Here is a 27594-nt window from a genome sequence, read left to right as displayed (position 1 = left end):
TCTAAATGCTGATAGGAAAACTGCCTGGCCTAAGCGGCGTAAATCCAATCTATCTTGCCCTAATTATACTAGCCTTAAAAATTTAGTGCAAAAATTTGACCTAATTGATGTGTGACGTTATCTTCATCCTGAGGGGTGGAATTTTACTTATTTTTCAAATCAATTTCAAACACATACAAGAATTTATTATCTTTTTATTTCACAGTCCCTTTGTAACAATTCACTAGATGCTAATATTGATCCGAGATGTTGGTCGGACCATGCTGCTGTTCTCTGTACTCTTAAAGAGAATGTTCCCAAGGATCAAAGTTTCACCTGGAGCTTTGATAACTTGTTGTTGCAAGATGAAAACATTGTTAAGCAGCTAGAAAATCTTACTCATGAATCTTTTTATAAATAACATCTTCAGTGAGGTCAGCATCCCAGTCATTTGGGATATGTACATCTGGGGGCATTGTATATCAATTGCTTCTGCTTATTGCAAGAAGCGGGACAAAGTGTGTTCTAAACTGATTGGTAATATAAGAAAGTCAGAAGCACAGCATAAAGCAACGTGTTCAAACAAGGTATATAAATTACTTTTAATTGAAAGAAGGAAATTGGAGGCTCTTGAAGTTAACAAAATAAAAAGAAATCTTCTTTACCTAAATCAAGCATGGCGGTATGCTGGTCCAAAATCTTTCCATCTTCTGGCTTGGAAAGTCAAAAAGCATGAAATGAATTTTGGGGTAAAAGGGCTTAAGGACCCTTCTGGAATTTTATGCACGTCCTCTAAGCAAATTGTAAATATTTTTTAAAATTTTATTCTAATCTTTATAAATCAGCTTTTTCTCCCATTGATTCTATTGATGGTTTTCTTCAATCTCTTAAATGTATTTCTGATTCTCATCGTTCTCTTTTAGAACAACCTATTGAGGAGCAAGAACTTTTATCAGCAATTAAAAAAATGAAATCAAATAAATCCCCTGGGGTGGATGGTTTTTCCTCTGATTTTTACAAATGTTTCCAATCTTCTCTATCCCCTTATTTGCTTGAAACTTTTAATTATGCTTTGGAGACAGGTCATCTTCCAAAATCGTGGTCCTTGGCTAAAGTCATCGTTATACCCAAGCCAGATAGGGATCCGACCGACCTGAAAGCATATCGTCCAATTTCATTAATGAATCATGATTACAAGGTATTTATTAATATTTTCAACCCAGAGGCTTAACAGGATTATAGGAGAGTATACTTCTATTGAGCAGACAGGTTTCATACCGTCTCATGACATGACTGACAATATCCAAAACTTGTCAGCACTATTTTGTACAGTCATGAGCATAAGTTACCTAATGTGTGTGCATAGGTTTTAGATATAGAGAAAGCATTTGATACTGTAGAGCCTTCTTATCTGCAAGCTTTATTACGAGCAATGAGATTTGGTCCTAAATTTTGCTCTGTCCTACAAGCGTTATATTTATCTCCCTGTGCTTTTCTCTGTATTAATGCCCTCAATTCACCTATTATATCCCTTTTCACGCCAAGGTTGCCCCTTGTCACCTCTGATCTTCGCACTTGCAATAGAGCCGCTATCAGTTCTAATTAGAAATGATAATCTTATTAAGGGTATTCCCGTAGGGCGTTCTAGTATAAAAATTAGTTTAATTGCTAATGACATGGTTCTTTTTATTTCAGATCCAAAAGCTTCTCTCCCCAAAATTCATTCGCACCTTGAGTTCTTTGGTAGTGTAACAGGCCTTCGAATCAATCAAAATAAATCTACTCTTTATCCTATAAATCTGGATCCTGATGTTTCTTCATTCATTAAAAGGAAATATCATTATTGTTGGGTGAATACTAAATGGAAGTATTTAGGTGTTTTTATTCCACTTTCAATGTCTGACATTAAAATTCAATCATAAGGAGCTTTCAAAAACTATTTCTGACCCTGTTGTGCACTGGTTGACTAAACACTTGTCACTTCTGGAAAGAGTTTTAATGGTTAAAATGATTCTCTTGCCCAAAATGATGTTTTATTTTCGTGCTCTTCCTATTGATCTCCCCCTTTCTGTTTTGAGAAAATGGTAGAAAGATATTAACAATTTTATTTGGCAAAATAAACCCCCCCGTATATGTTTTTCTACTTTACATTTATCCAGTCAGGCAGGTGGTCTGGCAGTTCCTGACGTTCTGAGGTATTATGAAGCCATTGTGTTAACCAATGTAATTAAGTTCTACCGGTCCTCCTATGTTGCTGAATGGAAGACAACAGAAAACTTACGTCTGTTGCATTATAGTTTTAGGAAAGCTCTTTTTAACAGTCATCATAGATGTTTTACCTCTTCCTGTAACCCTTTTTTAAAAGCTTTGCTTAGGGTATGGAATAGATGCTCAGCTAGGATTGCCTCTCCTACTTCATTACTAGTGGAGTTTACAAATTACTCGCCTTTTATACCAGGTACTATCGTCAGTTCTTTTAGTATCTGGCGTAAATCTAATCTCACCAGATTTTTTGACATTTTGTCACATGGACGTCTAAAGCCTAAGATCTCACTTGATCGTATTTCCACTGCCACTTTGTCATGGATGGAATAATTACAAGTGCAGAGCTTCTTAGCTTGTTATTCCTTTAAGCCAGCATTGAGAGCAAAGTTTTCGGACTTTGAACATCTTTTGTGTACCAAGGACAACCAGATCAAAGGTCTGGTCTCAAAAGTTTATAATTTGCTTCTTAATAGGGACTATTATACTAATTCATCTTGTAGGAATGCATGGCAATCAGAATTATCTTGTAGTTTTGATTACACAGGTTGGCTCAGCATTTGGCAATCCCCTTCTCTTAAATCAAGATCAATGAATATTAAGTTACAGGAATATAAAATGTTAGCTAGGTGGTACCTAACACCGGTATGTTTCATCTTTTCCCATCTAGTTCCCCCCTCTGTTGGAAGGGGTGTGGCAACTGTGGCACGTACCTTCACTGCTGATGGCTGTGTCCATTGATTAGGCCTTTTTGGTCTTTAATTCAGTCAAAAGTTGTATTGTTAACAGGCATTGTAATACCGTCTGACCCTAAGGTTATCCTTTTAAATATTTGGGGGGATTTCCTAATTTCTAAGTCACAAAGAGAATTTATTTCCCTATTATTCACTGCCGCCAAATATGCTATAGATTGAACTTGGGAAAAACCTCAGTCTCCCTCTATCCAAACTTGGGCTTCTAAACTTTGGGAATATTTTATTTTAGATAAATTAGTTTTAAATCTCATTATGGGTCTAAGTCTTCTCCTTCTATGTTGCTTAAATGGAGACCTTTTTTGAAAAGGAATTTTGGTTCCTGCCTTCACACTTCAACGTTACCACAAGATGAATATCTTTCATTAATAACCTCGCATTGATTGTTTTCATAAATGAAGTCTTGAATCTTATGTATGTATCTATATGTGTGTGTGTGTTTCTAAATGTGTGTGTGTATCTGAGTTTATGTAACGTCCTCATTAATTTATCTATTTAGTTTAAATTTGCAAAGTACCTTAGGTAGTAGAGTGCAGTATTATTATTAGTAATATTTTTGGTAGTATTGTGTTTATTGCAATGTTCTTTTTTAGGTCTATATTCAACCTTGTAACGTGACAGCCTAATCTCAGGATTGAAATTTTCTCATTGTTTCTGTTTTGCTTACCATTACTTATCATCATTCAATTTTATATTGTACTTATGAAAGTTTCAATAAATAATAATAATAATAATAATAAAATCCCTTTTTAAAAAAAAAACAGTCGGTGGGGAAGAGTCACCAGTGGAACAGTACTTCTCTTGTTTGACTACTACCTGACTAAAGATAGTAAAACTCCATAATACTCTTTTTATCAATTCCATGCTTCCTACAGGTCATTGATGGAGGACATGCTGAGACATTAATCAAAATGCATATGCACACATAAAGATCTAGGGAATTATAACAGAAACAAATCAAATTATTTAAAAAGTAACAAACAAATTATTTATATATTAAATTAAATTAATATTAATATAAATAAATTCTATAAAATATTATACAATAAACTATATAAAGGGAAAAAAAGGTCCCCTGTGCAAGCAACCAGTCGTTTCCGACTCTGGGGTAATGTTGCTTTCACAACATTTTCACAGCAGAGTTTTTATAGAGTGGTGTGCCATTGCCTTCCCCAGTCATCTACGCTTTCCCCCCAGCAAGCTGGGTACTCATTTTACTGACCTCGGAAGGATGGAAGGCTGAGTCAACCTCGAGCTAGCTACCACAGGGGATCAAACTCAGGTCATGAGCAGAGCTTTGGACTGCAGTACTGCAGCTTTAACACTCTGCGCCACGGGGCTCTTAAACTATAAAAAAACAACACAAATAACAGCAAAGTTAATTTGTGTTCCAAGGAGTCTGGATATCTGCATTCTGATACTTTCTGCTTGCTGCTGATTCTTTGGTTGGTCCTGTTCATCACCTACTCAACTAGATTACGAGGGATCCTACACATGTGCATAAAATGGAGAGATGTCAATATGTGGAGGAGCTCTTTTAGATAACCTTCAGTTCTTGTCTAGCTCTAGGGTACTGTGGAATGATGATTAGAAAAGATGAAGGCTGGAAACTGGAAGCAACTTTCTTTCTAATGCCCTGTGTGTGCGTGTGCAAATTGCTGTCAAGTTGCAGCCAATTTAAGGCAACTCTTTAAGGTTTTCAAGTCAAGGGAGGTTCAGAGGTAGTTTGCCACTGCCTGGCTCTGCATAGCAGCCCTAGAATTCCTTGGTGGTCTCCCCATCCAAGTACAAACCAGGGTCAACCCTGCTTAGCAAACCAAGATGTGACAAGATCAGGCTAGCCTGGGCCACCCAGGTCAGGGCTCTAATGCCCTGCTAGTAAGCTTTTCAGAGGCATCTGTGGCTGGCTACTATTTGAGACATGCATGCTGATCAGGATGAACATTTAGCTTAATCCACCAAGGAATGTAACGTATATTCTGACTCATACTCAGATGACACATCAGCTGTACACAGATCCATGTTTTGTATCCCTTTTACCCAACATACATATCTTATAAACCTCATCCTTTAAAAAAACACACAAAAACCTCAAAGTAAAAACTTTACAAAAGAGCTTCCCAAAGTGCACATCAAAACATGATACCGGCTAAAGCTCACAGCAAAAAAGAGAGGCTACTTAGTTGTGGTATTGTATGCATATCTGAAAGAGTGAAATTAGATATTTTTGGTACATGATTATTGTTTCTGCATGAACAGAAAGATGGAGATAAGGGCTGTTTTGAGACATGCATTCTGCTACCAAGAACCAATTTCCTTGCCTCTCTTGTCTGCGCTATTTCCAGACAATCTCTTAACACCTTCTGTTTATTGTACTATCCTTTTCTGTTTCAGCACCTGTGCAGTATTCAGACAGACCAACACAGCTACCCACCTGGATCTATAGAGAAATATATTGTAGGGACATACTGTCTCTCTGTGGCTTGAGCAGTCATTTCTACAGATGGAAATTATTTTAGATGGCAGAGGGGTGGGTGGGAAAAGTGAAACCAGCTGCTGAAAAGGTGCATTTCAATCTTTCTAAAAGCTGATCACTGCTGTAACCTGTTCTGATAGCAGAAATTTGATTATATAAAGTAGAGCTGATTACAGTATATTTTGGGCACTCCTTCTACTCTAAGGAGACACCTTCTTCATCATTCACAACACATTCTTCTAAAGCCTTATTCTCTTGTCTTGCACCTTGATTTAGGCAGCTCTAAATGTGCATCTAAAGAATGCAGACTCAGTTTGGAAACAAGAGCTGTGAGGCACTTGTTAAAGAAGGTTGTGAACAGTTCACAGACCTGTCAGGCTCCATCTGTCTGAATCTCTTAACTGGCACATACCCAACTGTGTCCCCTGCACATGTCCAAATGAGAGGGTGCTTTTGCCTTGTTACAAACCTTATAACTCAAGTTTATGTGTCTTGGCAGATATTGGTTTCAGAATGGCTTTATAATTATTAATTGGAAATGAAGTACAAACTTTATAAGTGTTCTTCACAGTAATCCCTATTTGAGGGAAATTGCAGTATGCCAATCATAGAATTGGAAAGCCCACTAAAGGATAACAATGACTAGATCATGGGTTGGGGGAAAATCCAGTGCATTTTGCTGATATACCTGATACAGTCTTTAGCAAGATCACTGTACATAAACAGTAAGCTTTACAGAATACTTTGCATATTAAGGCAGAGTGCAGACACAGCAAAAAAGATCGAACAGACTCAAAGAGGGGGGCTATGAGGGCCATTTGGCTAGGGCCTCAGATTTAGACACATTAATTTTTGCCATTTGGTATGCTTCACAAGTTGTTTTCATTCACATCATGTACCATCCTTTTTTATTTATACTGTGGCTAATACTAAGTGCCTCAAAATCTGGAATTGGCCCAGGCTTTTGTGGACCTCTGAGAGGGCCTAATAACAACTATGATTACAACTAACCATGATGAATGCCTTAGTTCTAGTAGAGTTATTTAGATGGGAACACTTGGGAGTCCTGGTTACTTATATGGGCCATGGAGCACAGCCAGACATTATATTTGTTTTCATATTATGTTTCTGATGGGTCTTGATAGTATGAGAGGGACCCATCTTTGTCCAAGAGTCTATGGTTTACCTATTTTTAGAACAGAGGCAGAAAGGCCCTGATCTGGATAGTCCTGGTTAGCCAGATTTTATCAGATCTTGGAAGCTCAGCAGGCATAGTTTGTACAAGGATGGGAGACCACCAAGAAAGCCCAGGATTGCTATACAGAGGTAAGCAGAGTTTTTTTTGTTGAAAATGGCTAGCAGGAACTCATTTGCATACTAAGCCACACCTCTGATGGGGTTTTGTTGAAAATGGCTAGCAGGAACTCATTTGCATACTAAGCCACACCCCTGATGTTCTCATTGTTTTGCATAGGGCTTTTTGTGGGAAAAGGCCTGGCAGGAACTCATTTGCATATTAGGCCACACACCCTGACATCAAGCCAGCCAGAACTCCTGTGTGTTCCTGCTCAAAAAAAGCCCTGTAATATCTCTTACCTTGAAAACTCTACGGGTTTGCCTTAAGTGAGAGGTGGGATGGCACATTCCACCACTAAGGTAGAGAAGAAGCTTTCACATAATTGCAAACCTAACTCCATTCTATTCAGACAGAACTTTTCAACCATTCCTTATAGTTGGGGGAGGGGGCGGCGGGAGAAGGTTTGAGCACACATTAGAACTAAAAGTGTCAGCTTCCTATTTTGTGTAAAGCAACATATCCCATTTACACAGTAAATGGCAATTGTTTTGTGGTTTAAAAATAAAAGAATAAGGCAAACATAATAGGGAACTCTTACAGAGACAGCAGAATGTACATATGTCTTGAAAGTATTGTAGCATGTTCAATATTAATAAAGTATCTTGGTCTGAAAAACATCATAAGAACTGTTTAGTACCAGACTACTCTGTTTAACTGTTTAACACCAGACACCAGACTACTACGAATCTTGAGGAGCTAAGCATTCACACCAGCTTATATTTAACATGTCTGAGACAATATATCTATATGTGCTCTTATTTTTCTCCATAAAAATTATCTGATATCAAGAACAGTTCCAAGTAATTTTCATTAGAATCAACAACTGCATTTTAATTTGCTGTGCAACTCACTAATGAGTACAGGATTATGGGAGATATTCAGTTCCCTTATTGGTAACTATAGGCCACACAGCCTGAACAGGGCTTTTTTTGTAGCAGGAACTCCTTTGCATATTAGGCCAATCCTCCAAGAGCTTACAGGGCTGTTAGTATAGGGCCTACTGTAAACTCAAGGAGGATTGGCTACATCAGGGGGTGTGGCCTAATATGCAAAGGAGTTCCTGCTACAAAAAAAGCCCTGGAAGTATTGACAGTGGAAAAGATTATGGTGATTGGGTGGAAAATAGTGCTGCCAGTGTCCAAGCAGGGCCTGGAGATATCCTGGAATTATAACTGATCTCCAAGCTGCAGAGATCAGTTTCCCTGGAAAACTATACTCTACTGAGTCCCTTCCCCTCCTCCTCTCCAGGCTGCACTCCCAAATCTCCAGGAATTTCCCAGCCCAGTGTTGGCACCAGTTTGGTCCAGGAACAAAAATATAATTGGTGGGCTCTGAAATCTTGCTAACTACTGCAGAAAGTGCTAAAGTACTGCAAATAATTTATATGCCAATATTGCACTTAAAGTGATTATGGAGTTAGGAATGAATACATAGAACATATCAGTTAGCCCCTTCCTGAAAGGTACTTCAAAACCATTTCCATTGAACATGTTGTATGACTTACAGACCTCTTGCCTAAATTTGGTGTTTAGTCTCCTGCCAGCAGTCATAAAAATCCATGTCCAAACTATATAAACATAATGGGTAATTTACAGTACCTCAAAATGGTGTGTGACTCAGCAAAATTGGGCAATACATACAGTGCACATATTAAAAATCTCAGTTCTTTTCTTGTGTTGTCATATATACATTCCTTCCAATGAATATGTTGGTACACTGGCTATATGCCGTTAAATGTACCTTTACACTAATGTAGGTCCCTTACATTAATCAAAATATACAAACAGAAGAGTTACACCCTTAAAAGTTTATTGATGGAAATAGCCTTAGAAGAGTGTAACTCTGCTTAGTATGGCACAGTGATGCTCTTTATCTACCTCTTTATTCTTAATTTGCTAAACTTCTAAAATGTGTTTAAAAACACACACCCTCGTAGCCCAAATTAAGAGCAAAGAGGGAACAAAGATAACACATGCAAAATAAAATAACTGTAAACTCACTGAAACTTTGGTAAACTCTGCATGTCAGAGGTCTGCATATGTGCCAACATTCCACGGATGAAAATAAGGACATGCCAATAACATTCTCAATTCTCATACCAAGGATCATTTCACAAGCCTCACCCTTTCCATGATTATATATTGTTGAAGGCTTTTCACCAGCTGTACATAGTATTCATTTACTCTGAAATGGTCTTTACCACACTGATTTAAAAGACAAAGAGGGTTTTGTTCTTTCAGTTTAAGAAACTAGTTGTCTGTTACTGTCTGTAACTATACAATACATGCACACTTTATGAACATGCCCCCTTTCTAATAAAAGCCCAAATCCACAATAAAATAGTCTGAGCAAAATGAAATGCTTTCCTTTTACCACATCACTTTTAGAAACTGCTAACCTATGTTCTATAACCAGTTTAAGGAATACCCTAATCTGGCAGTGATACACATAGTAAGGGATATGTGTCAAAGTGGTAGGGGACTTTTGCAAGTTCAGAAGGAACATTAAGACATGAATAGAATGAAAATAAAAATTGAAAGCATGTAGGGAAATAGTACAAATATCTGGGCTGGGGAATTAGCAAACACAACCAGTCAAAATAATACCAAGCTTTCAATAACAACACTAAAGGCTAGAAGCCAATGTAAAGAGACAGTCATGTCAGGCATCCAAACACTGTACAAGTCTCTCTATTTAAGAAACAGGCAAGACATCAAAGATGTTCATCAAGAGATAAAGCAGAGATGGCTGTTACTTCCCATCCATACAGGTCCAAATGTACATCCAAGTCTCCAGGCAGGAATCCAATCAACTAGGCAACAAATAATCCAAAGGGAAGCACAGCAAAGACACATGAAATGTGTTAACAAGAAGCTCAGGTATCCAAACAACTCATGTACTATGAAATCACAAACAAGCATCAAACAAACAAAAAAAAACCCCACCCATAACCATAGATGTGAGAAAGGATTATAGGACAGGCATCCCCATTCAAAGACAAGGGCTCTTTTATTTCCAGGTTTGGGAGTGCAGGAGAGGGTAAAGTGAGTGATCGAGCACACAATCTCATTCAACAAAGAGCAGGTATGTGTGGTTCAGTAAGGCACAGATGTGTTGGGTGGCAGTCTTCATCCAAGCAGAATACCAGTGTTGCTGGCAATTCAAATAGTCTAAATCAGAGTATCCAAGACAGGAAACTTTTTTGGTGGGAAATGCTAGTGTAGGCAGGGCCGGTGCATGGGAGTAGGCAAAGTAGGCTGTTGCCTAGGGCACCACCTGGCCTCCCAGACGCATTATTCTGGCACCTACCACCGTCACCTTGTCTTCTCCCATCACCAAGCTGCCCTCAGCAAAGTCAAGCCACCCCCTCTCCCCAATGTGTGACTTGGTCTCCCACCTCATCCTATCCCGCCACCTACTTTCCTGGTGTGGCCAGCAAGCACTTATTCTCACAATTTTTTTATAACATATCACTTTTTAAAAATAAAATTAAAAAATTAGTAAATTAAAAATGTGAAAAAATTCAAGTTTGGCACTCTTCACTTTCCCTGTATTTTTTAATAATGGGGGGGGGGAGGCTAGTGAGTGATTCGCCTAGGGTACCAGAAAGCCTAGCACCGGCCCTGAGTATACGGGGATATTCTTTCCTATCCCAGTGTTACTGCAACATGTTCCTTCTGTAACTAAAGGCATGCTGTTTATGTATTGATAGCCTTTGATTATCAGGCTGGTGGCAAGTTATTAGGTAAAATGTAGGTTTATCCTGAGATAAACTTAAACACAGGCAATTTGCCCCAGGGCTTGGAAGATGTTGGGAAATGGATTGTTTACCACTTCCCCATAGAACTGTAGTGTTTCTTTATACCTCTTGAAGTTCTCCGTCTTTCACACAAAGGATACAAAGATTAAATCAACAAATGGAAGATGTTGGTAACATATATACAATGTTAGGGATTGCTCAAAATATGCCTCAGATGCTGTGGTGGTGGTGGTGTATGTGGTAGTGGTAGTGTATGAAGTGGCAAGCTGCGTGCTGTACAGTACTCTGTTCTAGAGACAAGATGTATTCAGATATCTACTCAAATATTTAAACTTCTAGAGATGCCAAGAAAGGACCCAAACCCTGAAAAATGACAACAGTAGCTGCTCATATTAATAAAATGTTAACAAGGCATTCCTGAAAGGCAAAAATAGGGAGAAAATGGAATTATTTTAAAAGACATATGCCAGTAGTAGGGTTGCCAATCTCCAGGTGGAGGCAAGGGATTTCCTGGTTTATAGATCATCTTCCTGCTTCAGGGTTATCAGAAAGTGTGGGGGGAGGGAAATGATCTGCTAGGCACTCCATTATACCCTATGGAGACCAATTACCATAGGGTATAATGGTGAATTGATCCGTGGGTATCTGGGACTCTAGGGAAGCTGTTTTCTGAGGTAGAAGAACCAATTTTTCTGCATAGCATCTGGAGCCTCTCCTCAGAACACCCCCCCAAATTTCAAAAAGATTGGACCAGGGGGTCCAATTCTATGAGCCCCAGAAGAAGGTGTCCCTATCCTTTATTACTTCCAATGGAAAACATTTAAAAGGTGTGTGGTCCCTTTAAATGTAATTGCCAGAACTCCCTTTGAAGTTCATTCATGCTTGTCACATTCTTGCTCCTGGCTCCACCTCCAAAGTCCCCAGATATTTCTTGAGTTGGGACTTAGCAACCTTAACCAGTAGGGTTGCCAAGCCCATCAGCTACCAGTATGAGATGGGAGTGGTAAGCCTGCCAAATCCAAGTTGTGAAACTCCTGGAGATCTGGGGATGCAGCCAGAGAACAGGGATACAATGTCACAGAGTCCACCTTCTGAAGCATCCATTTTCTCCAGGGGAACTGATCTTTGTAGTACGGAGATGAGGTGTGATTCCAGGGGATCCCCAGGTCATATCTGCAGCCTGGTATCCCTAGGTAGTCGGTTCCTTGTAAAGAGGGAAATTGGAGCATAGAAAGTAGTAACTGCCACTTCTTAATAGGTAAAGTTGAGCACATGGATCCTGAGACCTGGATTTCTCACACTCCCTTGTTAATTTGCTTTACTGCCTAACTGTTGTTGTGGCCAACAACAACAACAACAACAAATTTTATTTATATCCCGCCCTCCCCGCCGGAGCAGGCTCAGGGCGGCTAACAACATAGTTCAGGGTTAAATTATACAAATGAATAAAATTACATTAAACATTATAAGCATTTAATTAAAATCTGGTTAAGTTTTAAAATTAAATTGATTAAATTTTTAAAAGTGCTAATGCTATGTTTACTTTTTCTGATGGCGGTTTCCTTCGCAATTGCCATTTTCATCAGCGAAAGCCAGTCTGAAGAGGAAGGTCTTGCAGGCCCTGCGGAACTGTTCTAGGTCCCGCAGGGCCCGCATTTCCTCTGGAAGTTGGTTCCATAGGCTCGGGGCTATAGAGGAGAAGGCCCGGTTACGGGTGCTTTGCAACTTCACCTCTCTCGGTCCGGGGATAGTCAGCAAGTTTTTCCCGGCTGACCTCAGTGCTCTCTGGGGTTCATATGGGGAGAGACGGTCCCTAAGGTAGACAGGTCCTCGACCATATAGGGCTTTAAAGGTAATGACCAGCACTTTGTAACGAACCCGGTATGTAACTGGCAGCCAGTGCAGTTCGCGCAGCCCAGGCTGTATGTGCTCCCATTTAGGGAGTCCCAGCAACAGTCTAGCCGCTGCGTTCTGCACCAGCTGCAGCTTCCGGGTTCAGTACAGAGGCAGCCCCATGTAGAGGGCATTACAGTAATCCAGTCTCGAGGTGACCGTTGCATGAAGCACCATTGCCAGATCTTGGCGCTCTAGGAAGGGAGCCAACTGCTTTGCCCGCCTTAGATGGAAAAAGGCTGACTTGGCAGTGGCTGCAATCTGGGCCTCCATTGATAATGCAGGCTCCAGAGCACAGAACCTAAATCCTTCCACTCCAGTGACAGATACAGGCCTGAAAAAAATTGCAGTAAACATTGTCAGACATACTCTACTGGTCATGTGTCATGGCTTGCCAGGTGCTGCAATATCAAGGGGCAGCAAAAACAAGACATTTATTCATGACTGGAGGGTTGCATTTGATGTGAACCATCACAGGAAACTTACGGCTACAACAGCTGCCTTCTCACAGCTAAACTGTAATCCTGACCCTGACATGGCACATCCCCCTTCACTGTTCCTTATTTCAAACCATTAGAATCTTCCTTACCTCCTTCTAAAAATCTGCCATTTTTCATCATTTTTTCTTCGGACATGAATTCAAGAAATGGTAGACGTTTTTATTTCATCACAACATATACACAAGTATCTGTGGCATGTTATTAATCACTGACTTTTTGGCAATTGGAACAATTTTGATAGGACTGAACCTCCCACAGAACTGTTCTGGCTGTCTTCATGAAAGGAGTAATCATGAGTAATCTTTTTCTTCCCAGAAACACCCAGGATTATATAATGAGACTCTTTCAGAAGTTCTGTCTTGACAAAGGAGGAATTCTTTTTCCCACTCATGTGATGGAGAATATACACATTAAGCTTCTGTCAAAGTTAATCAGAGTTAGTAGCCATCTTACCTCCCCAGTGTACAGCGTGGAAAACAGATCATTCAAAATAATATCCTTGGTTCACTTCCTTGATTGTGCATAGTATGGAGGAGGGGATGTACTCAAAAGTTTATCATGATAAATATCATGCTTAGGGTGCACAGGTCTTATGATCCCTTTCGAAAATAGGCTTCACTGTCAAATATCTTTTCAAACTATTCAAAATTCAAATGGCATATCTAATGCTTTCCTCAAATTAATCTGCTCTTCATTTCTAAAAAAAGTATAAAGCACACAAAAATTAAATATATAATCACATTTTTAAACTAGCTTAACTACTTTTAACCAATTACATATCTTTATGTCAGTTACCTAGCTTTTAACTAATTAAATGTATATAACTCCCTTACTGCAATTATTTCATAATTGTTCTTTTTGAAGACTTTAATGAAGATGGCAAGTATGACAACATGGAATTATAAAATAAGGATCTACCTATTAATCGTTATTATTTTTATTGTATTTGTGGAACAGGCAGTGCTGGGACCCTTGGGCTAAGAGCTTAATTTTTGATTCTTTAGAATACAGAAGGTGGTAGCACATTGATTCCATTTTCCAATCAGAAGATATTTTTCATTGACTTTTAAATTCTCCAGTTCTTTATTACAGGGAAACCCAACAAATATGTATAGTTTATTTACAATGCCAACAGTGCTCATCATCACTCTTTTACAAGTGACTCATGCATTTAATTGTGCAATCCTAAAAAGAGTTGCATCCTTCTAAGCCCACTGAAGACCATAGTCTTAAAAAGGAAAATGTAGTCCCCTGTGCAAGCATCAGTCATTTCAAACTCTGAGTGACGTCGCATGTGACGTTTTCATGGTGGACTTTTTAATGGGGTGGTTTGCCATTGCTTTCCCCAGTCATCTACACTTTCCCCACAGAAAGAAGTGTGTTAAAAGATACAAACTTTCCTGATTGTAGTTAAGTTAAAAAAAACCAATCTGAGGCACAAGTAGACAAGAGAATGAAACAAAATCTTCCATGTTTTCATAAGACACTAGTATTGCATTGTGAGAACAGTACAATAATGGACACTACTCCGCTTAATTAAACAGTATTAAGAAAATAACTGGTTACTGTGAACAATGTGCTAATCTTTGCATTAAAAAATATGCAGAAAAACAAACAATCTAGAACCTCACTCACTCTTGTGTATTACAGAGGGTTGTAGCAAAATGGCTGAAATGGGAAGCAGACTTCCCACTCTTGAGACACACTGTTACAAACTTGCCATAAACCACTGCTGAAAGTGCAGTAAGGCACACCAGTAGTCACACTCACAATGAGCAGAATCCCATGGAACTGGGGACAGCAATGCATAGGGATTAACACTTCCCCTTACCCACAGCTTTTCCAATTTAAATGGCCACCTCCTATGCATCTGTATTTGCTCCACAGAGAAAAATATCCAGAGCTGCATTTTGATCCATGGAGTAAATAGCAGGCCTGGAGAGTACAGGTGTGTATGAACAATTTAGACTGGTAAAAAGACACAGTATGAAAGGGTTAAATCCTTGTCACCATTCCAACCCCTCCCCACAGCTTTTATTTGATTTTTTAAAAAGCTGCACAAGATCTAATCATGGCTCTCCTATTGCCATTTTTGGTTTGGTCCTGAGTAGAATCTAACAGACCTCCTGAAACCTAACCTCCTTCCAACCAAATAAGCCTACTCATTACAGAACAATGTCACAACAATTCATAGTACATATTATTGTTCCAAGGCTCCTCTTCTTTCAACACTTCAGCGTTTGTTTTTATTATAAAACAGGTCATGGAAGCATGACTGATGCAAAAAAAACCCTTATCAAGCAACTGGAACCATAACAGAATTCAAAGCAATGTCTGAGATCAAGACCAAGTATCAAAGCTCAAGAAAGATACCAGACTGGGTGGGGATTCGGGAGGGGGACCGAAACACAACACCAGGCAGACTGGAGTAGAATCCACACTGGATTTGCAGGTGGCAGACAGAAGCAAATGAAGATTGAAGTCTTGGAAAGAAAGCAAAATACCAGCTGGGAAGAAGCAGGAAATCAGAATTTGAGTGATTAGGGAGCAGGAAAGGCAAGATAGAAAAGGATGTTGTCCAGCTATACAAAGTCTGGGGAGCAACATTTGCACAAGGAAAGAACAGGAAGTAGAGATTAAAAATTAGAAGCCAATCAATAACCTAGAAAAAAGAATATATATACTCAGTGATTCTGAAGAGCTCAGTTATCTAATATCAGCTTCATGGATAAAATGCCAATCTTGAATGAGTGAAAAGATTGACCCTTATTCTTTCCCTATTCTTGACAACCTCCATAATAAGCATACAGCCTAATAACCTAATTAGGAGCCAGGCTATACCTAACATGGCAATAACCTAGCTATCTAGTCTGGGGCAATCTGCAGGTGGTCAGACTAAATGAGTTAGCATGGCATAATTGTAAGGTTGCCAGATCTGTGTTGGAAAATATCTGGAGACTCTGAGGGTTGATCTGGGAGATGGTGGGGTTTGTGGAGGGGTGGGGCCTTAGCATGGTAAAATGCCATAGAGTCCACCTTTCAGAGCAGCCATTTTCTCCTGAGGAGCTGATCTCTGCTAGCTGGAGAACAGTTGTAAAAGCAGGGAATCTCCAGGCCCCTCCTGGAGGCTGGCAACCCTAAAGTCACCCTCCTCATTAATAATATGTAGATTATCCTGTTAGCTTACTTTTCTGGGTTCTTGTGATCCATTTGCTATGCATTCAGAAAGAATATATATAAGCACTTGAACACTTAGGAAAAAGTATTATAAACATACTAATGATGCAGCCATATCCTTATATTGAATACAATAGGATTTATTTCTGATTAATTAGGACCAGGCAGCACTGTACTCCATCCTACCAGGTTGTGCTGTCTCCTAGGGCCAAAGTAGAAGTGATATTGGAAAATCACAGAACTGATCTTTTGAAATTATCACGCTAGCCTGATCTCATCAGATCTCAGAAGGCAAGCAGGGTCAGCCCTAGTTAGTATTTAGATTAGAGACTACAAAGGAATACCAGGGCCTCCATGCAGAGGAGGGCAATGGCAAACCACCTCTGAACATCTCTTGCCTTGAAAAACCTATAAGGTCACTATAAATTGGCTGTGACTGGATGGTACTTTGTCCGCACATATGAATAGAAGGCGCAATGGAGACCTATTTGGATTGTGGTCATGGTGCAGTGAGGGAAACAGCAGCTCTGGTGAGGGTTATGTGTGAATGAGGCCAGAAAACCAGAGAAATAAGCTAAATAATTGTTTGTCCCACCTTTCTTCCCACAGGACCTTTCCTTGTAGATAGCCCTAATCCAAACAGTGTCCTTAGCGGTTGCCGCTTACACTTGGAAAAAAACCTTTAAAACTTACAGAGTTCCTAATGGGAACTCTAGTTGGACATTTATTCACAAATTAATCGGTCACCTATGCAACAAAATCTTGGGTCATTTTAAAGTTGTTTCTGGATGATTAATGCACTTAACGGCTGCTCAACAAAGACATAAATTTGTGGATACCTAGAAGTTATAAGTGGCAAAAACTTTCCCAAAGGACAAAATCAGGCAGCTAGAAGAGGTACAGAAAATTACAAGAGCAACTTCAAGTCATGCCATGTGAAAATAGTCTCAAACACAAGTTTGTAATGAAGTGCAACTGGTCTGTCACTCAAGGATTCAGGGGGAGTGGGGGAGATCAACTTCTTTTTTAAAAGTTTGGCAGCTGTTGATCTAATACAACTATTTTTTTTTAAGACAGCTGAGAACATGCCAGAAAATTCCACCATGTTTACTAAAGAATATAAGAATAGGAAGAATTCAGGACTATTGACTACGGTTTTAGATGCCATGATTAACATAAACACAAAAAATGATAAAATAATAAAAATACAGTTTAGTTAACTCAACTATCTGGTTGAATTAGGTTTTTAAAGCATACAAATAGAATTGTTCCCTTAAGATTAGTAGCCTTTACTATAACATATAAATCACAGTATTCACATTATGTCAGGGGTCCAGTATTTCAACAAATTTGGTCTTGAGTCCTTCATAAGTTCTTTCAAGGAATTGCCTGTAGCCCAATGGCAGACAATCCAAGTTTTGCTCATTCAAGAAGTTGAAGTTCATTTGGTTAATAACAATTACACAAATCCTATCTGAATGTCCTGTTGACATGTGATTTTTCTAAAAGCTTATTCTGTATTTCTTGGCTTCTTTTGATTCTACAGATAGTGGCCACAATCATTCAACCAGAAATAAGAGACATGAGAAACAACTTTTGAGCATTTTTTTAGGGATTGCAGACCTGGGGTTTTCTACTAGGATTCCACAAAACCCTCAGGTTTTCTGAACATTTCAGGATTCAACAAATAGTCACAGATTCTTTCACTACTCAAGTAGTACTTCCCAAATTCTACATCTTTAGCCATGCCAAATATATAAGACTGTATATTTTTAATACATCATTGTAAATACATAATTGCACTTGTGTGAGATCATTTGGAGCCTGTTGTTGGAAAAATTACTTCAATTAGCACTAGAAAGATGCAAAAACCTACTTTACTGATTTCAATGGAATTTAATTGTTTGTAGGACAGCAGACACATTATACCAAAGACCTTGGGGGGGGTGTGGGGTAGAATTTTGCTATCTCTTCCAAACTGGCAATAATAACTGTTACATTTTATGATAATAACATCTATGTTGCTGAATATTTAAGTTCCATGTAGATTTTTCAGTGTGCTTTAAAAATATTAACCATATGCTGGTATCTTCTCTCAGGCTTTTGAACTATTCCACTCCACTATCTATACATATTCTGAACCTGGTCCAGACTCTGACTTTCCTCTCAGATCAGGCTGTCTGTAAATCTTAGTCTGCTGGGCATTTCCTCCCCTTTCTTATGACAGTGCATTTGCTTGAACAACCTGGGCTAGCTTAAAAAGAAATCCCATAGGCATGATATAGCCACAGTTACATGCTTTTAAGTAATATTGATTTGTAATGAGAGAGATTTAAGCATGTATTGAAGTTGCCTGCTGAAATCAATAAGACTTAGGAGTACAAAACTGGCTGGGCCCTAATTTTTTGAATCATGCAGGGATCATTGGTATTAGACTCCTTGTTTGCTTCTTTTGTTTAACTGTGATGTTTTACAGTTTGACTATTGTGTTCGTTTGTATCCGTGTGTATATGAAAATTCTGTTAGCATTGGTGTGAAACTGTGATTTTAAAGAACTTCTTCCAAGTCAGGAGGCTTGCATGATATAAACTTCAGATCCCTTCCAAGGAGGATTGCCAATTTTGAGGTGGGGTGTGCAGCTGTGGAATTACAATCCATCTCCAGACTACAAAGATCAATACCCCTGGAGAAAATGGCAGCTCTGGAGAGTAGACTCTTTGGAATCCCATCCTTGCTGAGATCCCCCCCCCCCCCCCGCAAACCATACTGTCCCCAGGCTCCACCCTCAAATCTCCAGGAATTTCCCACCCCCGTTGGCAACCCTACTTCCAGGTACCTTGTAACTTCCTGTAACTGTAATACATAGATGTACTTACAAGCTTGTTTATGAGTTAGGAGGTATATTGTTGTGATTGGATCCTGTCTTCTCTGGTATCCTTCATTTATCATTCACGAAAAGCTAGTGATATTTTTAAAATTGAAAACCCTGCAGAACTGTTTGTTTAAATGAAGATGCTTGTTGCACATCATCCTCATAATTGTTGTTATTGTTATACTGCTCAGCAATTTCATCGAATGCCCACGAGTTCTTGTATTGTGAGAAAGGGAAAAAAGTACTTCTTTCTCTACTTTCTCCATCCCATGCATTATCTTGTAAACCTCTATCATGTCACCCCACAGTCGACGCTTCTCCAAGCTAAAGAGCCCCAAGCGTTTTAACCTTCCTTCATAGGGAAAGTGTTCCAACCCTTTAATCATTCTAGTTGCCCTTTTATGGACTTTTTCTAATGCTATAATATCCTTTTTGAGGTGCGGTGACCAGAATTGTACACAGAGAGTTCCACCAGGTTGGGGCCAGGCCTGAGAAGGCCCTGGTTCTGGTCAAAGACAGTTGGACCTCTCTAGGGCCAGGGATAATCAGAGTGTTATCAGTGGTGTGCAAGGCTCTTCCAGGGACATACCGGAGAAAATGGTTCTGCAGACATGTTGGTCCCAGACTGCTCAAGACCTTAAAGGTCAAGACCAAAACACTGAACTGGACTTGGTACTCCACTGGGAGCCAGGATAGCTGGCATAGCATCAATTGAATATGTGCCTGTCTGTGGTGTTTCTGTCAAGACTCATGCTGCTGCATTCTGGATCTGTTGGAGCTTCCAGGTCAGTCTTAAGGGTAGGCCAGCATAGTCTAATTTGGACGTGACTGTTGCATGGATTATTGTGGCCAGGTCAGAATGTGATAGGAGGGGAGCCAATTGCCAGGTTTGGTGAAGGTGGAAAAATGCCATTTTGGCAATATGCGTAACCTGGACTTCCATTGAAAAGGAGTTATCCAGCATTATGCCCAGACTCTTGACAAACAGTGCTGGTATTAATGGTGACTCATCAAGAGCCAGAAATCTGCATTCTGATTCCAATCTAGTCCCCAACCACAGAACTTCCATCTTCAACTGGTTCAGTTTCAACCATGTAACATGATAATTACAGAGAATATTTTTTTACAACACTTGTTCAGGTTGGGTTTAGCTACCTCTTTAAATATATCATGAAGAAGAAAACAATTAGCTTCAGGCTAAATTGACACATTTATTTAATCCAGGTCTGCCCCTTACTGAGCATAAAGCTGAGTAGGGGAAAGCAATTTTAAGAACAAAAAAGGATATTTAAGTGAGTTTCTAAGTACTCCCAATCATTACTTACTTCACCACAGCCCCTCCTATAGGTACTTCTCTTTTAGCAAATCTAACTTCTGGTATAATACTGGATGGTATAGAACTGGCTGAGAGCCAGCGTGGTTAAGAATGGCAGGTTCAAATCCAGAGAACCAGGTTTGATTATCCACTCCTCCACATGAAGCCTGCTGGCTGATGTTAGGCCAGTCACAGTTTTCTCAGAACTCTCTCAACCCCAGCTACCTCATAAAGTAAAAGGAAGGGTAAGCCACTTTGAGACTCCTTAGGATAAAGTGTGGTATAAAAACCAACTCTTCTTTTTCTTCTTGGGATAAAAGTGTTGACTACTGGTGTGAGAGCAGTGGAAAGATTCAGCAGCACCCCCTCCCCACATCCTATTTGTTTTTAAAATCAGCCCCACAATTCTTGCTTTCTACATAATTAGGATACATCTGGCCATCACTATGATTCCTCCCCAATGAATTTATTTACTTCATTTATATCTCATCTTTCTACATAATTAGGATACATCTGGCCATCACTATGATTCCTCCCCAATGAATTCATGTATTTATTTATTTCATTTATATCTCATCTTTCTCTCCAATGGGGACAAAAAAATAGTTCACATCAGTGTTTAGTTTTAGTTTAGCTTAGTTTATTTACGATTTATATCCCGCCCTTCCCACCAAGGTGGCTCAGGGCGGCACCTAAAATCTAACATAAAAATATTAAGTTTAAACATTTTACACAGTTAAAAACATTAAAACATTACAGCCAGAGCTGGGAGAGCTGAAGGCACTGCAGCAGGAAAAACAACAGGTAGAAAGGAGGGAGGCCGAGAAAGCCACATGGAATGGACTTGGGGGGGGGGGGGACAGATGGAGCTCCTGGCTGCAAAGTGCCAGGGTGGGAGAGAGGGAGGTGGAAGGAAACCCCCCTGCTAGCATGCAGGGTGCAGTCCCTTCTTCACTCCAAAGTTTTAGGGTTGGCTTCCTCAATTTGGTCATGTTCAGAGCCTCCAGCTTTTGCTCCTACCCCAGAAAGCTTCTGAGAAGCAGCAAGCCCTGCAGTGGATGGGGAAAAGTGCCCCCTGACTTTTTAAAAAGCTCCCCAACTTGTAAAATCCTGACTACGGCCTTGACTAACACAAATGGAGATTTAAATATTTGAATCATGAACACTGCTGCATATCACCATGATTCATAGGAAATTTGTGACCATCACAGATATAGAAACAAATCATACTTTCTCAGTAGATAATAGCATTTGTCTGTGTCCTGAAAGTAATGTTTGACTTTGGAAGTAAAACTTTCACTTTGTCCCCTGAAAAACATTCAGCATTCTACACTGAGGGGTTTTCCGATATATCACAGAGAACCTTTATAATACAAGGAAACTACTGTTCAAGCCTTTCTGGTTCACAGGATACCTTTGCACAGCACGGTTGGCTCTTATATATGGCTCCATCTTATACAAGACAGGTAGTTGTTTTGGTTGCTTCCTATGCTAGAATCACATCTCCCTGCAGAGTAGCAACTCTGGTATGGGGAGCAGTGTTCCCTCTAAGTTGAGTTAGTGTGAGCTAGCTCACAGATTTTTAGCCTCCTGCTCACACATTTTTGTCTTAGCTCAGGAAGGATGACCCCAAAACACACTAATTTATGCAGTAACTCACAACTTTAATACCAGTAGCTCAGAAAGCAGAATTTTTGCCCACAAGACTCTGAATCTTAGAGGGAACATTGATGGGGAGTACCCGTGTTATCCACTCATCCCAACCAATTTCTTCTTTCAAAGGTTATAGTGCAGAGTGGGACCCTGCTCCACTGGAATGTCACAAAGATAATCAGCCTGGAAGCTCATTGTCTTTTCCTTGGTTGCCAAGAAGTAAAAAAGAAGGATACATACATGATATGAATGGGATATGTTAAGGTGCAAAACCTAAAGTACAATCCTATACAAAATTACACTCAACCCCACTAACTTCAAGCTACAGGCTTATAAAACTTATAAAATTTATACAGTTTGTGCCACTGGTACATTTGCTACAACCGTTACACACAGTCATTCTAAGAGTATGAAAATACAGCCCTCTCTTTTAACTCAAGGCAGGTATAATGTCTTTTGATAATTCTACCGCCTGGCCCAGTCAAAACAGTCACCAGAGCAGTTTTGTGGAAATGCTTAATTTTTTTCCCTCAAGACCCTTGAGAGCTACCACTCACAAAACTGTGGCTCAGTGGGTGAAGCCAGTCACAAAATGGCAGCGTGTCCATTTCAGAGGCCCTCTGCAGTGTTCAGATGGAGGAACTTTTCCTCTGCTGTTTTTCCAAAGCAAATTACCACCACACCTTCGCAAATGTTAAGTTGCCCTGCAGCTGTACAGCTTTATGTTTTCCCTGAAAGAAGCAAACAGCAACTCTTATAGAAGGGAAAGTGTCAATAGTTTGCTCCTTTACTACCCAGAGCAAGGATGTATGTGTACACAAAAGAAGGAGAAGGTGAAGTGGATAAGGAAAGGTGCTGGTCCTGTCATCTTCCCATCCAGAGAGAAAGAGGGGTGAAGAGCTACTCTTAATCACTTGGAGTGGCTGGTCACTCCTGACTGATCTTCTGCTGTCCCACCCCAACCCGCACTGGAGTGTAAGACAAACAGAGACATTTATGGCTCTTCTTGCAGCTTCCTATACACTATGTGTCCCAACAATAGTTGAAAAACCTTCATTCTTGATACTTTAAAGAAAAGAATCTGAATGATTCAGACTGAATCCTATGCCCATGATACATTCTTCTATTGAACACCAGGGAGCTGGGATATTGCCAAATCTCTTTTAGGTGCATTTGATCATGATAATGGACACATCTGTTTGTGATTCTTTTTAACATGGGGACAAGAAGGGCCGTGTGCTTACACTGAAAGCCATATTAGATGATACAGTTTCCCTAAGTCTACCAAAGGGATGCAGCACCATTTCAGAACCTGTTTTTTTTTACTTTTAAAATTGCATGGTGTCTGGACAGTAGGCTTACTGCAACAGTGGCTGCTTTTCCACCCACTCATCTTGCATAGGGCTGGGGCAACCAGCTCACCACAGCAGCAGCTATAAGTGCTGCTGGTGGCTATAAGGACCGCCCACCCCAAATGGGACAAGGGCTCCTCCCTTGTGGGTGGGATAGCCCCAGCAGAGGGAGGCAGCCCTCCAGGTTATTAGTGCATGAAGACTTTCCAGGTGGCTTTGATGACCAGTCTCCCCTGTCTAAGGAATAGTTCCTCAGTCATGCTGGGCGGACAGCTACAATACAAACAATGCAGCCTGAAGGAAGCATTCCTTCCTCTTTCTGGAGCTGAAGTAGCTTATCAGGAGCTGCCTCTCCTCCTACTTCATGGTCCACTAATTTGAAATGAAATGGAGATCAATAATTGAGGAGTTGGCAAAGACTGGAGCTCACAGCATTTTAAGGAGCCAAGAAAAAGCATTTCAGATGGAGGGTCAGGCAGAAACCTGCTCAGGAGACACAAGGTTGTGAGCTGAAGCAATGTGTTTAAAAATAGCTTAGAAAAACACACAAAAAGGAGACCAGCTGCACATTTCAAAGATATGGAGGGAATCTTATAGGAATGTACATCTCACTAGTGTAATCACACAGAGAATGCTCCTAAGCAAGCACATTCCATGGTATGCTATGACTGCCATGGGTGAGTGTGCACACGTAACTGTGGCATTTACTATCCTAAATGTACTCATATCCAGGCAAGGGTATTTAGCTGGATCACCACAGTGGAGATGACAGGCCAAGAAACCCTGGGATGATGGAGGATATTTTAAAATATGTATATGTTGTGCAATCAGAGGTCACTGCAAAGAGGATAGTAGGTTCCTGTCCCCGTCCCTCACACAGAACTTCAATTTGTAATGGGTTGGGAAGAAACAAGGGATTGGGAACCAAAACTTTGGAAGCTCCTACTGTACGCCTTCACATAACTGTATTCTAATACAGGACACACAAGGCTTTTAGGCTTGCAATGTATAGTAGCACAAAGTCTTCCTGGTTTCCTCACTGTGGCTGCAACAATGAGGCTTCCACATGGCAGGTCTCCCCACAGCTTCCCTGCCCCAGTCCCCAGCAGCAGCCATATTCCAACCCCCAAAGCATGCCGGGGAGGGGCAGTCTTTAAAAGGAATTGCCGATTGAGCTATAGCAATGTAATGTTAGAACAATCTACATACCTGGATCTCTAAATTCCCAGGTTTGTTTTTTAAAAGTAAGTCTCTATCACTTTTCATGCTTTCCCCCTTATATCACTGTAATAAGAGGCCTGAGACTTTGCTTTTTAAAAAGAAATTGAAAACTGGGGATTTAGTGAACCTGGTATACAGATTGTTATAATATTATATCAATATAACAATAATTCTATTGCCAATAATAACTTTTAAAAACTGGTCACGGGAAGAGGAAATGCCCACTATGGGGATAACTCAGGAAAAACAGCTGCCATATGAGTGGGAAAATCTGAACTTTTCCATCTGCAGGGCAGTTATCTAAGCTTTATGGCACTTCCCCAAAACTTCATAGCAAAGCAGGTTTTGAGAACTATCAGTGAAAAACCAAGGAATCCCGGGGAGATGCACAAATGTACCATGATGCTGCAGGATAGCAGGCAAAAACCTGCCTCCCAACAGCATTGAAACCAGGGCAGGAAATGGCCCTGTTGTCTCATTGACAACATCCATTAATTTCAACAAAATATACATCCATGTAAATTGGGAATGCAGAAATAGCTGTAGGATGCATATAAACTCTAGTTATGTGTGACCTACAGTCCTAGTAATGCAGGCAAATGTAAAGGCGCAGTTTCACAAAACGGTACCCTCAGGAGAAAATGAGATGTCCTATCCAGAGAAATGGCCCTTTCAGTCCAATCAAGCACACAGGACTATTTTAGCAAATACAGAGCCAATCTGCTTTACTGCATACAGCTCCTGGTTGTCTTGATGGACAAGGTCCTCAATGAACCTTGCAAAGTCACTTTTAAATGTGTGGATCTTAATGGCTCCGCTCAAAGGCCAGAGACAGCCCAAGAAATATTGGTGCCTGAGGCTGAAAATTCAAATTACAGTCTCCTGGCAATAGGAATATAATGGTAAAGTAAACCTCTGACATGCTTTGGATTTAACAACGCCCTGGACTCTATTTGCCACTGGGCAAGCCAGCCTCCCCTTGATAACGCCCTTCAATACATCCTGCAGGCTTTCTCCCATGGATGGCCCCAGGACACTGCTGTGGTCAAGGTCAGCGGCCCAAGACGCCAGCGAGCCAACCCCAAGACTTCCAGGGCTTGACTTCTGACGGAGAGCAGAAAGGCTCTTAGCCAGCGCTTGCGAACTGACAGGAGCGGGAAATTGAAAAACCGGCGCGCCTGAGAGCAAAGCCTTCCCGCAGCGCCGACTGTGGAGGAGGCCCAATGACCTTACTGCGCCCTGCTGCCCCTCGGCAGCGCCGAACTGGCCACGCCGCCTGCCTGCCCGCCAAGCCTCGGGGCTTCCCCGGGCGAGGGAGGGAGGGAGGGTGGGAGGGAGGAGCGGGGTCGGGGAAAGAGTGGTGGTGACTCTGCCTGACTGACCTGCCAGCCGCCTCTCCCGGACGTTTTTCCAGAGCAAATCCCAGGCTTTGGCGGTGGAGTCCCGGAGCTGCTCGCTGAAGGACCTCCTCAACTGGGGCTTGGCAGACCGGCGCTTGCAGCTCATCCTAGCGGCGCCCCCTTCGCATGCCTCCGCCGGCGCCGGGCTCGCGGGCTCCTCAGCGACAGCACCTCTCGCCGCACCAGCGCCCCGGAGACGCTCAGCCGCAAGGGGAGCCCGGCCGCTGCCCGAACCGCCGCGCGGGCCCGGTGCTCTCCCTCCAGGCGGCAGGGGCCGTCCGGAGCCCTGGAGCCGCGCTTGTGCAAAAGCGCTTCTTCTCCCCCGGCCCTCTGCTGCCTCCGCCCCCGGAGGGGAGAGCGAAAGTCTCCGGTCGCCTCCTTCCAAGTTGCCTTGCTGAAACCGCCCCCGCCGAGAGGGTCACCGCTGGGGCTCCCAGGCGCGCTCCTCCGCCAGGCATTTCCGCGCGGGGGACTCTGCTGCGCTCAGCCTCGGCTTCGGGCGGGGAGCCGGCCCTCAACAAGGGCCACGTGCGCAGGCGAGGAGTGAAGCCGGAGGGCTGCTGCTTGAGAAGCCAGGCGGGACACCGCCTATAACCCCGGAGGGGAACTTGCCTGCCATGCCAGACCCAGAGCTTTTTTTGCTTTTAATTGAGGACTGGAAGGAACAGCGGGAAGCGGCAGCAACAGAGATACCAAGAGCCAGAGAAGGTCAGATAGAATGCCCATAGGGCGAAACTTGGACCGCAAGAGAGACCTGAAAGACTGCAATAAAGTTCAGGACTCCAGAGGATGTGTTTGTTTGGAAACATCTGGCCCTAAAAGAGGCTTTGGCATTTTACACAACTGTAACAACACTCCAAAGTCTCCATGCTAAAATGCAAGTTCATTTTGAAGATGGCATCTTTTCAGCCACACACACACACAGTGCCAAGAGAAATTCTGAGTAGTTTTACAATAATTGCATAGCTCCAGAATATATGGGGGGGGGATACACACATATCGATATGCATACCTATGTGCCTGTGTGTGTATTCTTTCTCATCTAGTCACCCTTATCTTCTTTAAAAACAGGATCATTCATGTCCAGGACTTTTTTTGAACAGGAACGCAGTTCCGGCTGGCTTGGCATCAGGGGTGTGGCCTAATATGCAAATGAGTTCCTGCTGGGCTTTTTCTACCAAAAAAGCCCTGATCATGTCCAAGTGTTCTGTTAAAGACAGTGAATTCCAAAGAGTCTTTCTTTAAAAGAATGTGTAAGAATAGGAACCATCAACTAGTGAGAAATTAGCTCATCATCAAACTAACAGAAGAGCCAATATCAGATATCACAGGGAATGATGAAAGGAACACAACCAGCACTCCTCTTCCATCTCAGCCACTAACACCAACGAAAGACAGAGAAGGGCTGTGTGTCATTGATACAGCATCTACTAGACATACAGAAGGTCCCAGGTTATCTCTGACATCTTCAGTTCAAAGCATCAAGTAGTAGGTGATGCTAAAGATCTTGACTGGAGCCAGTGCCAATCACAGCAGACGATATTGACAATGACAGATCAAGAGTCAGACTTAGTATAAGGTAATTTTATGTTTTCCCATGAGAACCACTGGGGCATATATTCTAC

At 41.2% G+C, this 27594-nt stretch overlaps 1 protein-coding gene across 1 annotated transcript in view; it reads right to left on the bottom strand.

The window, feature by feature from the left end:
- The window catches only part of LOC132590524 (stAR-related lipid transfer protein 13-like), a 207256-nt gene extending 181181 nt beyond the window's left edge, over positions 1 to 26075 (bottom strand). The window contains exon 1 of the mRNA XM_060263434.1: positions 25952 to 26075. Coding sequence (XP_060119417.1) covers positions 25952 to 26075 — 124 coding nt within the window. The remainder of the gene's footprint in view (positions 1 to 25951) is intronic.
- Between the last annotated feature and the right edge of the window lie 1519 nt (positions 26076 to 27594).

This window comes from Heteronotia binoei, unplaced genomic scaffold (assembly GCF_032191835.1).
Source record: "Heteronotia binoei isolate CCM8104 ecotype False Entrance Well unplaced genomic scaffold, APGP_CSIRO_Hbin_v1 ptg000122l, whole genome shotgun sequence".
NCBI lineage: Eukaryota > Metazoa > Chordata > Lepidosauria > Squamata > Gekkonidae > Heteronotia > Heteronotia binoei.
This window is presented reverse-complemented; position numbering and strand designations above follow the sequence as displayed.